Source organism: Abramis brama, assembly GCF_963993115.1.
Source record: "Abramis brama genome assembly, chromosome: 8".
NCBI classification, from domain to species: Eukaryota; Metazoa; Chordata; class Actinopteri; order Cypriniformes; family Leuciscidae; genus Abramis; species Abramis brama.
The window spans coordinates 17,327,535-17,343,082 of record NC_139970.1 but is presented as its reverse complement, the minus strand read 5'-3'; the positions used below and the strand labels follow the sequence as shown (position 1 = coordinate 17,343,082).

The 15,548-nt window shown below is 34.5% G+C and overlaps 1 protein-coding gene across 2 annotated transcripts in view; it reads left to right on the top strand.

Moving 5' to 3' along the window:
- The window catches only part of LOC311088470 (nectin-1), a 43,804-nt gene that overhangs the window by 20,786 nt on the left and 7,470 nt on the right, over positions 1-15,548 (top strand). For both annotated transcript variants that reach the window (XM_084122602.1, XM_084122601.1), the window contains exons 6-8: positions 397-487; positions 1,229-1,277; positions 15,413-15,466. In XM_084122602.1, coding sequence (XP_083978728.1) covers positions 397-487; positions 1,229-1,277; positions 15,413-15,427 — 155 coding nt within the window. In that variant the 3' untranslated portion in view covers positions 15,428-15,466. The remainder of the gene's footprint in view (positions 1-396; positions 488-1,228; positions 1,278-15,412; positions 15,467-15,548) is intronic.

Sequence of the window (15,548 nt, the reverse complement as noted above, 5' to 3'; positions counted from 1 at the left end):
GTTATTCTTGAAACACTTATCCAATGAAAAGTTGTGTGCTGCATATGGTGATGAACTGAATTACTAAATTTCAATTGAGGTTGCAAACAGAACATTTACATTTATGCATTTGGCATTAAAAATATAATTATGCATGCTACAATTTATCAGATACAAAAAGATTAAAAAGTCTACATTATGTGGAAATTCAAAACTGTGATATATAATTGTTTTAACTGGATATCCCTGTATCATATTAATCTCAATTTTGGACATAGGAATCAGGATAAATCTAATCTGTGATAACCCATGTCTGTATAAATGGATATAGTCTTTGTCAGCCTTTAAAGGACCACAGTAACGTTGTAGAAGTTTGAACTTGCCAATGTTTCACTTATCTCCACCGTTCTTTACTAGAATCCAGCACCGTCTGTTGGGGTCTGTTTGGTTCTTTAATCAGCTCTGCTCTTCTCGGTGCTGTTGCTGTTGTGATATTCAAAACCAAGCCGTGAGTTTAAACACTTCATTTGTCTCAGTGTGACCTGAGGGTTTGGAGGTTTTGTATTTAATTTTTTTGTTTGTTTTGGTTATATTTTAATATTGCCCTACAATAATAAATTATGTCCAAACCTAGCATGAATTAACACTTTTTCCAGTTATACGCTATTTTTTGACACAATCACAGCCAGTCATATTATATTTGATTTTTAATGTGCAGTTATGGGAAGTAGAATTTTAAACCACTGAGATTGGTCATAACAGTCTGAGGACTTACAAGCATGATGCTTCAGAAATAGAAACCAAGCGATCAAAAAAATGTCCTGACAAAAAAAAAACTGTAAGTTAAAATGCAGCAATGTTAAAATACATATTATTGTGTTATATTATACATTCAGTTTTTGTTTTGTTTTTGTTCATGAAAATATATATTTTTTTAAAAACATTGCTTAAATCACAATTTTATGTTTGTGGAAAGGCAGAATAACAGTGGATAATCATGATCAGTCTGTGAACAGGGTCTGTAATTTATAACCTCTATATTGTTTATAATGCACATATGTCTCCATAATCAATCAACTGATTGAGGTCATCAGCTCATTAGTAAAGTCCTGAAAAGGGTGTGTCAGACAAAGGGATGTTCAAAATGTGCAGTGGTAGATGCTCCAGGATCAGGTTATAAACAGTACAGCAGACTGCACCAACATTTGGTCATCTAGTGCTGCCATGTTAAATGCATCTTAATTTTTAGGGAATGGATTCCAGTATCAAGGCGTGCCAATTCCAATGATGAAGTACAGGTGTGTTTTGTTGTTGTTGTTGTTTCAAAATACCACATTCATTGTATGTACTTTTTCTTATATATTGATATAGTGTAGCCTATACACTGTTCAAAAGTTTGGGTTTGGTAAGATGTATTTAGAAAAAGTCTCTTAAAGGGTCACAACACCCCCCTCTTTCAGCTCAATCTAGCTCACAATCTTTTTGAAAAATGCAACTTAATTGGGCGTGGTGGCTGTGAGAAGAAGGGAGGGGAGAGGGTGTGGTGTGGCACGGCAGGGGAGAGGGGAGAGGAGAGGGGAGGGGGGGAAACTGTCATCGACTGTCACTAAAAATCAGTGGTTAAACGTGAGGAAATGCTAGATTTTTTTATAGCTGGCAAAGTTATAGTCTAATGAAATACACTGACACCTTATAATTGTATTTAAAACATATAAATACACATGTATATGTATAATTATGTCATTATAAAATATATATTTGTTTATATACACACTATAAATGCATATATTTAAAAAAAAAAAAACGTTCAGTAGCCTACATATCCTTACGGAGCCCGGGAAGTCACCTGTAGGGAAAAAAAAAACAATCCGTGGCGACGGTTTGGCAATCCGTCCGCTCAGTTTATAAACCGTACTCACGAATTCTCAAACTGTTCCCTCGGTTTAACAAATCGTATTACATTTTAGGCTACATATTTTGAAGACGCTTTTGTCCAAAACTTACAAAAAAATGAACAAAGCAATTCTTCAAATATCATAATAATGTCATAATACAGGTTAGAAAATAATAATAAAGTGCTAAGATTATATCACAAATAAACAAAAGATTTTGATGCACGTCATTCATATTAAATCGTATATTCCACCCATACCCGCTACAATTGAGAATAACTTTAAGCATGCAGACGTATGTCAATTTGATGTATTCCACTTAATATTGAATAAAACACTATACAATAAGATTCATTAACAACGTGTTCTTCTAAAATGAGGGCGAGTCACAAATCCGTGAGTAGCCTACAGTTTACAAACCCGTGGGAACGGATTGCGAAAGCGTGGGCACGGTTTATGAATTTGTGGGTACAGATTGCAAAAACTGAAGGCACGGTTTACAAATCTGAGAGCGCGGATTAGAAACTCGTGGGTACGGTTTATTAATCCGTGGGCACGATTTGTTAAACCGACGGAACAGTTTGAGAATTCGTGAGTACGGTTTATAAACTGAGCGGACGGATTGCCAAACCGTCGCCACGGATTGTTTTTTTTCTCCCACAGGTGACTTCCCGGGCTCCGTATATCCTAGATCTACGCCCCCCCTAAACCCACATAATAAAGATGTACAGTGACATAGAAATTTGGACAAATTAAGTATACGTTCCATACAATTGAGGTATTATCGAAATATCTACATTTTAATAACGAGTGATTTAACAGAAGGCAAGTAAAACGGTCAGGGTTACATTTTAGACACACACACACACACACCTCACTGCGGTCAAGCCACCCGCGGTTTGAAAATACACGGTCAAGCCAGCCGCCAAAAAAAAAAAAAGCGTGTGCGCCTATTACTGTGAACACGGTAATTTCAGTAACAGCAGAGAGAACGTGCTTTCAGAGCGCTTAAGTTGCCCAGATCTCTCTCTCTCTCTCTCTCTCTCTCTCTCTCTCTCTATCTATCTTTTTTCTTTCTTTTTTTCTCTTTCTCTCTCTCTTTTTTCTTCTTTTTCTATCTATCTATCTATCTTTTTTCTTTCTTTTCTCTCTTTCTTTCTTTCTTTCTTTTTTCTATCTTTTTCTTATCTATCTATCCATCTATCTATCCATCTATCTATCTATCTATCTATCTATCTATCTTTTTTCTTTCTTTTTTCTCTTTCTCTTTTCTTTTTGTCTTCTTTTTTCTATCTTTTTCTTCTCTCTCTCTTTCTTTTTTCTTCTTTTTCTATCTATCTATCTATCTATCTATCTATCTATCTATCTATCTATCTATCTATCTATCTATCCATCCATCCATCTATCTTTTTTCTTTCTTTTCTCTCTCTCTTTCTTTCTTTCTCTCTCTCTCGTTTTCTTTTTTCTATCTTTTTCTTCTTTATCTATCTATCTATCTATCTATCTATCTATCTATCCATCCATCTATCTTTTTTCTTTCTTTCCTCTCTCTCTCTCTTTCTTTCTCTCTCTCTCTCTCTCTCTCTCTCGCTTTCTTTTTTCTTTTTTCTATCTTTTTCTTCTTTATCTATCTATCTATCTATCTATCTATCTATCTATCTATCTGTGAGAGACGATATAATAAGATGCCATATTTCGAGAGTTTTTGTACTTTACTCTGTTATCCTTTTAATTTACACTCATGTTGTCTTTGCAAGTTGTGTATTTCTTTGACTAATGTTTTTTTTTTCTTTATAGGTCACATCTAGGGAATTTTTATGTAGAGGTTTACAACATAATTATTTGCAAAAAAAGCAGTAAAATAAAGTATACATTCTTTCTAAATACATCTATTTGTTTTCATATATATTTTTTACTACGTTAAAAGTTTCTGAAATTCAATGTCCCATTTTACTGTAGCATTTTGGAGATACGTCAATTTATTCGACTTCAGAGGCCTATAAAGACCTAATTTCTAATAAGTAGAAAAAACTAATGGTCAGTTCTTATAGGGGACGTCCCATACAGTATGCACGCCTCATATTAAAACATTTTACTGCAGCATTTTGGAGTTATTTCACATTTTACTACTTCAGAGGCCTATAAAGACCTCATTTCAAATAAGTAGAAAAAACTAATGGTCAGTTCTTACAGGGGACGTCCCATACAGTATGCACACCTCATATCAAAACATTTTACTGCAGCATTTTGGAGTTATTTCACATTTGACTACTTCAGAGGCCTATAAAGACCTCATTTCTAATAAGCAGAAAAAACTAATAGGCATTTCTTACAGGGGACATCTGATACAGTATGCACACCTCATATCAAAACATTTTACTGTAGTATTTTGGAGTTTTTTCACATTTTACTAATTTAGAGGCATATAAAGACCTTATTTCTAATAAGTAGAAAAAACTAATGGTCAGTTCTTATAGGGGACGCCCCATACAGTATGCACACCTCATATCAAAGCATTTTACTGTAGCGTTTTGAAGTTTTGTCACATTTTACTACTTTAGAGGACTATAAAGACCTTATTTCTAATAAGTAGAAAAAACTAATGGTCAGTTCTTATAGGGGACATCCCATACAGTATGCACACCTCATATCAAAGCATTTTACTGTAGCGTTTTGAAGTTTTGTCACATTTTACTACTTTAGAGGCCTATAAAGACCTTATTTCTAATAAGTAGAAAAAACTAATGGTCAGTTCTTATAGGGGACATCCCATACAGTATGTACACCTCATATCAAAACATTTTACTGCAGCATTTTGGAGATATGTCACATTTTACTACTTTAGAGGCCTATAAAGACCTTATTTCTAATAAGTAGAAAAAAGTAATGGTCAGTTTTTACAGGGGACGTCCCATACAGCACACCTCATATCAAAACATTTTACTGCAGCATTTTGGAGTTTTGTCACATTTTACTACTTTAGAGGCCTATAAAAACCTAATTTCTAATAAGTAGAAAAAAGTAATGGCCATTTCTTATAGGGGACGTCCCATACAGTATGTACACCTCATATCAAAGCATTTTACTGTAGCGTTTTGGAGTTTTGTCACATTTTACTACTTTAGAGGCCTATAAAGACCTAATTTCTAATAAGTAGAAAAAACTAATGGTCAGTTCTTATAGGGGACATCCCATACAGTATGCACACCTCATATCAAAACATTTTACTGTAGCGTTTTGAAGTTTTGTCACATTTTACTACTTTAGAGGCCTATAAAAACCTAATTTCTAATAAGTAGAAAAAAGTAATGGCCATTTCTTATAGGGGACGTCCCATACAGTATGTACACCTCATATCAAAGCATTTTACTGCAGCATTTTGGAGTTTTGTCATATTTTACTACTTTAGAGGCCTATAAAACCCTCTTTTCTAATAAGTAGAAAAAACTAATGGTCAGTTTTTACAGGGGACGTCCCATACAGTATACACACCTCATATCAAAACATTTTACTGCAGCATTTTGGAGTAACTTCACATTTTACTACTTCAGAGGCCTATAAAGACCTCATTTCTAATAAGAAGAAAAAAGTAATGGTCAGTTTTTACAGGGGACGTCCCATACAGTATGCACACCTCATATCAAAACATTTTACTGCAGCATTTTGGAGTTTTGTCACATTTTACTACTTTAGAGGCCTGGCCTATAAAGACCTTATTTCTAATAAGTAGAAAAAACTAATGGCCATTTCTTATAGGGGGCGTCCCATACAGTATGTACACCTCGTATCAAAGCATTTTACTGTAGCATTTTGGAGATATGTCACATTTTACAATCAGAGGCCTATAAAGACCTCATTTCTAATAAGTAGAAAAAACTAATAGACATTTCTTACAGGGGACGCCCCATACAGTATGCACACCTCATATCAAAACATTTTTACTGCAGCATTTTTGAGTTTTGTCACATTTTACTACTTCAGAGGCCTATAAAGACCTCATTTCTAATAAGTAGAGAAAACTAATGGTCAGTTCTTATAGGGGACATCCCATATAGTTTGCATACCTCATATCAAACCATTTTACTGCTGCATTTTGGAGTTTTGTCACATTTTACTAATTCAGAGGCCTATAAAGAACTAATTTCTAATAAGTAGAAAAAACTAATGGCCATTTCTTATAGGGGACATCCCATACAGTATGCACACATCATATTAAAACATTTTACTACAGCATTTTGGAGTTTTGTCACATTTTACTACTTTAGAGGCCTAGAAAGACCTCATTTCTAATAAGTAGAAAAAATAATGGCCATTTCTTATAGGGGACGTCCCATACAGTATGCACGCCTCATATCAAAACATTTTACGGCAGCAATTTGGAGTTACTTCACATTTTACTACTTCAGAGGCCTATAAACACCTCATTTCTAATAAGTATAAAAAACTAATGGTCAGTTCTTATGGGGGACATCCCATACAGTATGCACGCCTCATATCAAAACATTTTTACTGCAGCATTTTGGAGTTTTGTCACATTTTACTACTTCAGAGGCCTATAAAGACCTCATTTCTAATAAGTAGAGAAAACTAATGGTCAGTTCTTATAGGGGACATCCAATATAGTTTGCATACCTCATATCAAACCATTTTACTGCTGCATTTTGGAGTTTTGTCACATTTTACTAATTCAGAGGCCTATAAAGAACTAATTTCTAATAAGTAGAAAAAACTAATGGCCATTTCTTATAGGGGACGTCCCATACAGTATGCACACATCATATCAAAACATTTTACTACAGCATTTTGGAGTTTTGTCACATTTTACTACTTTAGAGGCCTAGAAAGACCTCATTTCTAATAAGTAGAAAAAAATAATGGCCATTTCTTATAGGGGACGTCCCATACAGTATGCACGCCTCATATCAAAGTCATCATCATATCATCATATCAATCATATTTTCTACTTATTAGAAATGAGGTCTTTATAAGCCTCTGATAGTAAAATGTGACATCTCCAAAATGCTACAGTAAAATGCTTTGATATGAGGTGTACATACTGTATGGGACGTCCCCTATAAGAAATGGCCATTAGTTTTTCTACTTATTAGAAATAAGGTCTTTATAGGCCTCTAAAGTAGTAAAATGTGACATATCTCCAAAATGCTGCAGTAAAATGTTTTGATATGAGGTGTGCATACTGTATCGGTTGTCCCCTGTAAGAAATGTCCATTAGTTTTTTCTACTTATTAGAAATGAGGTCTTTATAGGCCTCTGATAGTAAAATGTGACATCTCCAAAATGCTACAGTAAAATGTTTTGATATGAGGTGTGCATACTGTATGGGACGTCCCCTATAAGAAATAGCCATTAGTTTTTCTACTTATTAGAAATAAGGTCTTTATAGGCCTCTAAAGTAGTAAAATGTGACAAAACTCCAAAATGCTGCAGTAAAATGTTTTGATATGAGGTGTGCATACTGTATGGGACGTCCCCTATAAAAAATGGCCATTAGTTTTTTCTACTTATTAGAAATAAGGTCTTTATAGGCCTCTAAAGTAGTAAAATGTGACAAAACTCCAAAATGCTGCAGTAAAATGTTTTGATATGAGGTGTGCATACTGTATGGGACGTCCCCTATAAAAAATGGCCATTCGTTTTTTCTACTTATTAGAAATAAGGTCTTTATAGGCCTCTAAAGTAGTAAAATGTGACATATCTCCAAAATGCTGCAGTAAAATGTTTTGATATGAGGTGTGCATACTGTATCGGTTGTCCCCTGTAAGAAATGTCCATTAGTTTTTTCTACTTATTAGAAATGAGGTCTTTATAGGCCTCTGATAGTAAAATGTGACATCTCCAAAATGCTACAGTAAAATGTTTTGATATGAGGTGTGCATACTGTATCGGTTGTCCCCTGTAAGAAATGGCCATTCGTTTTTTCTACTTATTAGAAATAAGGTCTTTATAGGCCTCTAAAGTAGTAAAATGTGACATATCTCCAAAATGCTGCAGTAAAATGTTTTGATATGAGGTGTACATACTGTATGGGATGTCCCCTGTAAAAACTGACCATTAGTTTTTTCTACTTATTAGAAATGAGGTCTTTATAGGCCTCTAAAGTAGTAAAATTTGACATAACTCCAAAATGCTGCAGTAAAATAGTTTGTTATGAGGTGTGCATACTGTATGGGGCGTCCCCTATAAGAAATTGCCATTCGTTTTTTCTACTTATTAGAAATGAGATCTTTATAGGCCTCTAAAGTAGCAAAATGTGACATAACTCCAAAATGCTGCAGTAAAATAGTTTGATATGAGGTGTGCATACTGTATGGGATGTCCCCTGTAAAAACTGGCCATTCGTTTTTTCTACTTATTAGAAATGAGGTCTTTATATGCCTCTGGAGTAGTAAAATGTGAAATAACTCCAAAATGCTGCAGTAAAATGTATTGATATGAGGTGTGCATACTGTATGGGACGTCCCCTATAAGAAATGGCCATTACTTTTTTCTACTTATTAGAAATGAGGTCTTTATAGGCCTCTGAAGTAGTAAAATGTTACAAAACTCCAAAATGCTGCAGTAAAATGCTTTGATATGAGGTGTGCATACTGTATGGGACGTCCCCTATAAGAACTGACCATTAGTTTTTTCTACTTATTAGAAATAAGGTCTTTATAGGCCTCTGAAGTAGTAAAATTTGACATAACTCCAAAATGCTGCAGTAAAATAGTTTGTTATGAGGTGTGCATACTGTATGGGGCGTCCCCTATAAGAAATGGCCATTCGTTTTTTCTACTTATTAGAAATGAGATCTTTATAGGCCTCTGAAGTAGTAAAATGTGACATATCTCCAAAATGCTACAGTAAAATGTTTTGATATGAGGTGTGCATACTGTATGGGACGTCCCCTATAAGAAATAGCCATTAGTTTTTCTACTTATTAGAAATAAGGTCTTTATAGGCCTCTAAAGTAGTAAAATGTGACAAAACTCCAAAATGCTGCAGTAAAATGTTTTGATATGAGGTGTGCATACTGTATGGGACGTCCCCTATAAAAAATGGCCATTAGTTTTTTCTACTTATTAGAAATAAGGTCTTTATAGGCCTCTAAAGTAGTAAAATGTGACAAAACTCCAAAATGCTGCAGTAAAATGTTTTGATATGAGGTGTGCTGTATGGGACGTCCCCTGTAAAAACTGACCATTACTTTTTTCTACTTATTAGAAATAAGGTCTTTATAGGCCTCTAAAGTAGTAAAATGTGACATATCTCCAAAATGCTGCAGTAAAATGTTTTGATATGAGGTGTGCATACTGTATGGGATGTCCCCTATAAGAACTGACCATTAGTTTTTTCTACTTATTAGAAATAAGGTCTTTATATGCCTCTGGAGTAGTAAAATGTGAAATAACTCCAAAATGCTGCAGTAAAATGTATTGATATGAGGTGTGCATACTGTATGGGACGTCCCCTATAAGAAATGGCCATTACTTTTTTCTACTTATTAGAAATGAGGTCTTTATAGGCCTCTGAAGTAGTAAAATGTTACAAAACTCCAAAATGCTGCAGTAAAATGCTTTGATATGAGGTGTGCATACTGTATGGGACGTCCCCTATAAGAACTGACCATTAGTTTTTTCTACTTATTAGAAATAAGGTCTTTATAGGCCTCTGAAGTAGTAAAATGTGAAATAACTCCAAAATGCTGCAGTAAAATGTTTTGATATGAGGCGTGCATACTGTATGGGACGTCCCCTATAAGAAATAGCCATTCGTTTTTTCTACTTATTAGAAATGAGGTCTTTATAGGCCTCTGAAGTAGTAAAATGTTACAAAACTCCAAAATGCTGCAGTAAAATGTTTTGATATGAGGTGTGCATACTGTATGGGACGTCCCCTGTAAGAACTGACCATTAGTTTTTTCTACTTATTTGAAATAAGTTCTTTATAGGCCTCTGAAGTAGTCAAATGTGAAATAACTCCAAAATGCTGCAGTAAAATGTTTTGATATGAGGCCTGCATACTGTATGGGACGTCCCCTGTAAGAACTGACCATTATTTTTTTCTACTTATTTGAAATAAGGTCTTTATAGGCCTCTGAAGTAGTAAAATGTGAAATAACTCCAAAATGCTGCAGTAAAATGTTTTGATATGAGGTGTGCATACTGTATGGGACGTCCCCTATAAGAAATGACCATTCGTTTTTTCTACTTATTAGAAATGAGGTCTTTATAGGCCTCTGAAGTAGTAAAATGTGAAATAACTCCAAAATGCTGCAGTAAAATGTTTTGATATGAGGTGTGCATACTGTATGGGACGTCCCCTATAAGAAATGGCCATTCGTTTTTTCTACTTATTAGAAATGAGATCTTTATAGGCCTCTAAAGTAGCAAAATGTGACATAACTCCAAAATGCTGCAGTAAAATGTTTTGATATGAGGTGTGCATACTGTATGGGACGTCCCCTGTAAAAACTGGCCATTCGTTTTTTCTACTTATTAGAAATGAGATCTTTATAGGCCTCTAAAGTAGTAAAATTTGACATAACTCCAAAATGCTGCAGTAAAATAGTTTGTTATGAGGTGTGCATACTGTATGGGGCGTCCCCTATAAGAAATGGCCATTCGTTTTTTCTACTTATTAGAAATGAGATCTTTATAGGCCTCTGAAGTAGTAAAATGTGACATATCTCCAAAATGCTACAGTAAAATGTTTTGATATGAGGTGTGCATACTGTATGGGACGTCCCCTATAAGAAATAGCCATTAGTTTTTCTACTTATTAGAAATAAGGTCTTTATAGGCCTCTAAAGTAGTAAAATGTGACAAAACTCCAAAATGCTGCAGTAAAATGTTTTGATATGAGGTGTGCATACTGTATGGGACGTCCCCTATAAAAAATGGCCATTTGTTTTTTCTACTTATTAGAAATAAGGTCTTTATAGGCCTCTAAAGTAGTAAAATGTGACATATCTCCAAAATGCTGCAGTAAAATGTTTTGATATGAGGTGTACATACTGTATGGGATGTCCCCTATAAGAACTGACCATTAGTTTTTTCTACTTATTAGAAATGAGGTCTTTATAGGCCTCTAAAGTAGTAAAATGTGACAAAACTCCAAAACGCTACAGTAAAATGCTTTGATATGAGGTGTGCATACTGTATGGGATGTCCCCTGTAAGAAATGTCTTAGTTTTTTCTGCTTATTAGAAATGAGGTCTTTATAGGCCTCTGAAGTAGTAAAATGTGACATATCTCCAAAATGCTACAGTAAAATGCTTTGATATGAGGTCTACATACTGTATGGGACGTCCCCTATAAGAAATGGCCATTACTTTTTTCTACTTATTAGAAATTAGGTTTTTATAGGCCTCTAAAGTAGTAAAATGTGACAAAACTCCAAAATGCTGCAGTAAAATGTTTTGATATGAGGTGTGCTGTATGGGACGTCCCCTGTAAAAACTGACCATTACTTTTTTCTACTTATTAGAAATAAGGTCTTTATAGGCCTCTAAAGTAGTAAAATGTGAAATAACTCCAAAATGCTGCAGTAAAATGTATTGATATGAGGTGTGCATACTGTATGGGACGTCCCCTATAAGAAATGGCCATTACTTTTTTCTACTTATTAGAAATGAGGTCTTTATAGGCCTCTGAAGTAGTAAAATGTTACAAAACTCCAAAATGCTGCAGTAAAATGCTTTGATATGAGGTGTGCATACTGTATGGGACGTCCCCTGTAAGAACTGACCATTATTTTTTTCTACTTATTTGAAATAAGGTCTTTATAGGCCTCTGAAGTAGTAAAATGTGAAATAACTCCAAAATGCTGCAGTAAAATGTTTTAATATGAGGCGTGCATACTGTATGGGACGTCCCCTATAAGAAATGACCATTCGTTTTTTCTACTTATTAGAAATGAGGTCTTTATAGGCCTCTGAAGTAGTAAAATGTGAAATAACTCCAAAATGCTGCAGTAAAATGTTTTGATATGAGGTGTGCATACTGTATGGGACGTCCCCTATAAGAACTGACCATTAGTTTTTTCTACTTATTAGAAATGAGGTCTTTATAGGCCTCTGAAGTCGAATAAATTGACGTATCTCCAAAATGCTACAGTAAAATGGGACATTGAATTTCAGAAACTTTTAATGTAGTAAAAAATATATATGAAAACAAAAAAGATGTATTTAGAAAGAATGAATACTTTATTTTACTGCTTTTTTTGCAAATAATTATGTTGTAAACCTCTACATAAAAATTCTCTAGATGTGACCTATAAAGAAAAAAAAACCATTAGTCAAAGAAATACACAACTTGCAAAGACAACATGAGTGTAAATTAAAAGGATAACAGAGTAAAGTACAAAAACTCTCGAAATATGGCATCTTATTATATCGTCTCTCACAGATAGATAGATAGATAGATAGATAAAGAAGAAAAAGATAGAAAAAAGAAAGCGAGAGAGAGAGAGAAAGAAAGAGAGAGAGAAAAGAAAGAAAAAAGATTGGATAGATAGATAGATAGATAGATAGATAGATAGATAGATAGATAGATAGATAGATAGATAGATAGATAGATAGATAGATAGAAAAAGAAGAAAAAAAAAGAGAGAGAGAGAAGAAAAAGATAGAAAAAAGAAGACAAAAAGAAAAGAGAAAGAGAAAAAAAGAAAGAAAAAAGATAGATAGATAGATAGATAAGAAAAAGATAGAAAGAAAGAAAGAGAGAGAAAAGAAAAAAGATAGATAGATAGATAGATAGATAGATAGATAGATAGATAGATAGATAGATAGATAGATAGATAGATAGATAGATAGAAAGAAAAAGAAGAAAAAAGAAAGAGAGAGAGAAAGAGAAAAAAGAAAGAAAAAAGATAGAGAGAGAGAGAGAGAGAGATCTGGGCAACTTAAGCGCTCTGAAAGCGCGTTCTCTCTGCTGTTACTGAAATTACCGTATTCACAGTAATAGGCGCACACGCTTTTTTTTTTGGCAGCTGGCTTGACCGTGTATTTTCAAACCGCGGCTGGCTTGACCGCAGTCACACCTCTGAAGCGATAGAAAAGTCCTCGGGACCGCATCACTCGCAAGACGAAACCTGCATTGTTGTACAAGGCCGAAGTCCACCATTCTCCCGTTGAATGGTTGCTACACACACATAGTTTAGAAGTGTCCGTGGTTGATGGCCAACCAGCCGCCCGCAGTCAGAGTCCATCCCGGGCAGCATCGCGGGGAAAGATGCACTGGAACTTTTGCACCACGAAAACAAACGCGCGTCCCATCATTACCTCTCTCATCTACTACGCGATATCAAAGTTTGACATGTCTGTCATTGGAAAGTTCCACATGGTGTCATGAATAATTAAGAGAAAGTGTCTTCTCATTGGATAAAAAACTCAGTCTCATTAATAATTATGAGACACCGATGAGTCATCAAAGTACTATAGTGCTCTGCCACATCACAGCCTGTGACGTGGACACAATGAAGATTTTAAACCCGGAAGACAAAAATAGCGTATAAAAACTAAAATTTAACCATTTTCCCCCTACTATTAAATCTAACAGATGCTAACATTGTCTTCAATGGTGTTCAACACACATACCTCTGTTAAAATCTCAGAAATTTTGGTTTAGGGTTTCATGACCCTTTAAGGCCCCGATATACTTCAAGCGAAATCGAAGAACAAACTGATGCGATGTCATTTTGAACAAAATCAGGCCAAAACTAACTTTGTTTGGAGTTCGTTTTAGGAGTTCGAAACAGCTTGCCAAAGTGAACTTTCCAGAAAAGTTCACTACGGGTGGTAAACTTGTACTACCATTTGCCCGTAGCAAATAAGTAATAGTTGTGCGCTGAGGCTCCGCCTTCTTTCAGGTGGAAAACCTTTTCCTCTTTATTTCTCCTGTTCAGTCCCTCGAGGTCATACGTCCGCGAGTGAAAACATGAACACACAGGAGATCTGCTTTAATATTGTAGAAAATTAAGTTGTACTTCTGATGAAATGTTTTCATGTTTAACACGGTAAAGATCTATCTATCTATTGTATAAAGTGCTATATAAATAAACGTGATGTTTACTAGAGTTCCGAATTGCAGAGCTTGTTCAAACATATCCACATTACTATGATCAGATGCTTTTCTTATGCTTTATTTAAAAAATACTTGCTATTTTCTAAATTTTGTTGTGTTTATTTTGTTATAAAGAGAGAAAAGTGCGCAGCACATATTTACATATTCATATAAACGCCGCTCTCAGCAGTGTGGACAGTGTCGGATGTTCAATAAGATTATACCGCTGGTCACATATTATTTTGAACTTTGTTTTAACCCTAAGCGAAGAACAAACAATAACTTCACCGTGAGTATATTGGAGTCTTTATGCTTAATGCTACATTTATTTGATAAAAACCTAAATTGTGAAATATTACTATTTAAAAATGTTTGCTATTTTAAAATGTAATGTATCCCTGTGATGCAGTCATTTATCCGTCTTATAGTGTCACATGATCCTTCTGAAATAATTCTAATATCTGGTGCTTAAAAAGCATTATTATCAATGGTGAAAACAGTTGTGATGCTTAAAGGGGTAGTATAATGCCCTTTTCACAAGATGTAAAATAAGTCTTTGATGTCCCTAGAGTGTGTATGTAAAGTTTTAGCTCAAAATACCCCACAGATATTTTAATTTAGCAAGTTGAAATTGTACATTTTTGAGGGTGAGCAAAAAGGCACCGTTTTGTGTCTGTTCCTTTAAATGTAAATGAGCTGCTTCTCCGCACAGAGGGCGGAGCTTCAACAGCTTGCACTCACACAGACATGCACTGAAAATTTCAAAAACTTTTAGCCTTTTATGTTCAAACCGGATTCAGACAAAGATGGAGAGACTCAAGAAGAAGTGACATGTAGAATACAACAGGACGTTTCTGAATGGTTAGTTAATGAATTTATATCTTATGTGTAAGTTATCTTCTAGTCATTGATTAGCATATTCTGTCATGATAATCTATAAATTGTGTTCCGGGGGCGGGGATTATGTAAATTCTATGGTTGGTGATGTCACTAACCCTGGAGGAATGTCTGTAGTCTCTGCCAGCCGTTTGTTAGTCCTTAAAAAGCAATGTCTTTAAAAGCAAATATCTCCCTTTGCTTTGAACTTTGAGCATTGTAACTTTGCAGATGTTGTTTATGCTCAAACAGCAACAATACACACTAAAGTTAGAAAAGTGAAATCATAATCAACCACCCATTTAATATTTTTCTGGAAACTGTAATAAATTTTCTTTTGGGATTCTGAACAGAAAGCTCAAAAGAACAGCATTTATTTGAAATAAAAAATATTTTGTTACATTATAAATGTCTTTACATTTCCTTCTGTTCAATTTAATGCATTATAAGATTATATGCATTATATGCAGAATAAAAGTTTTAATTTCTTTCCAAAAAAAAAAAAAAAAACTATTTTACCCAAACTTTTGAACTGTAGTGTAGTATAAATTTTATTTATGATCATACGAGCTAAATTTGTCTAAACATTTCCTACAGGACAGTGGAGTCTAAACATGACAGGAGGATGGCTGTGATAATGGGAATGAACAGGTTGGTGATCTTTTATCATTTGTCATCAGTGCCGGCTCCAGGATTTTTTCTTGGGGGTGCTAAGGGGGACTTAACAGTTCAA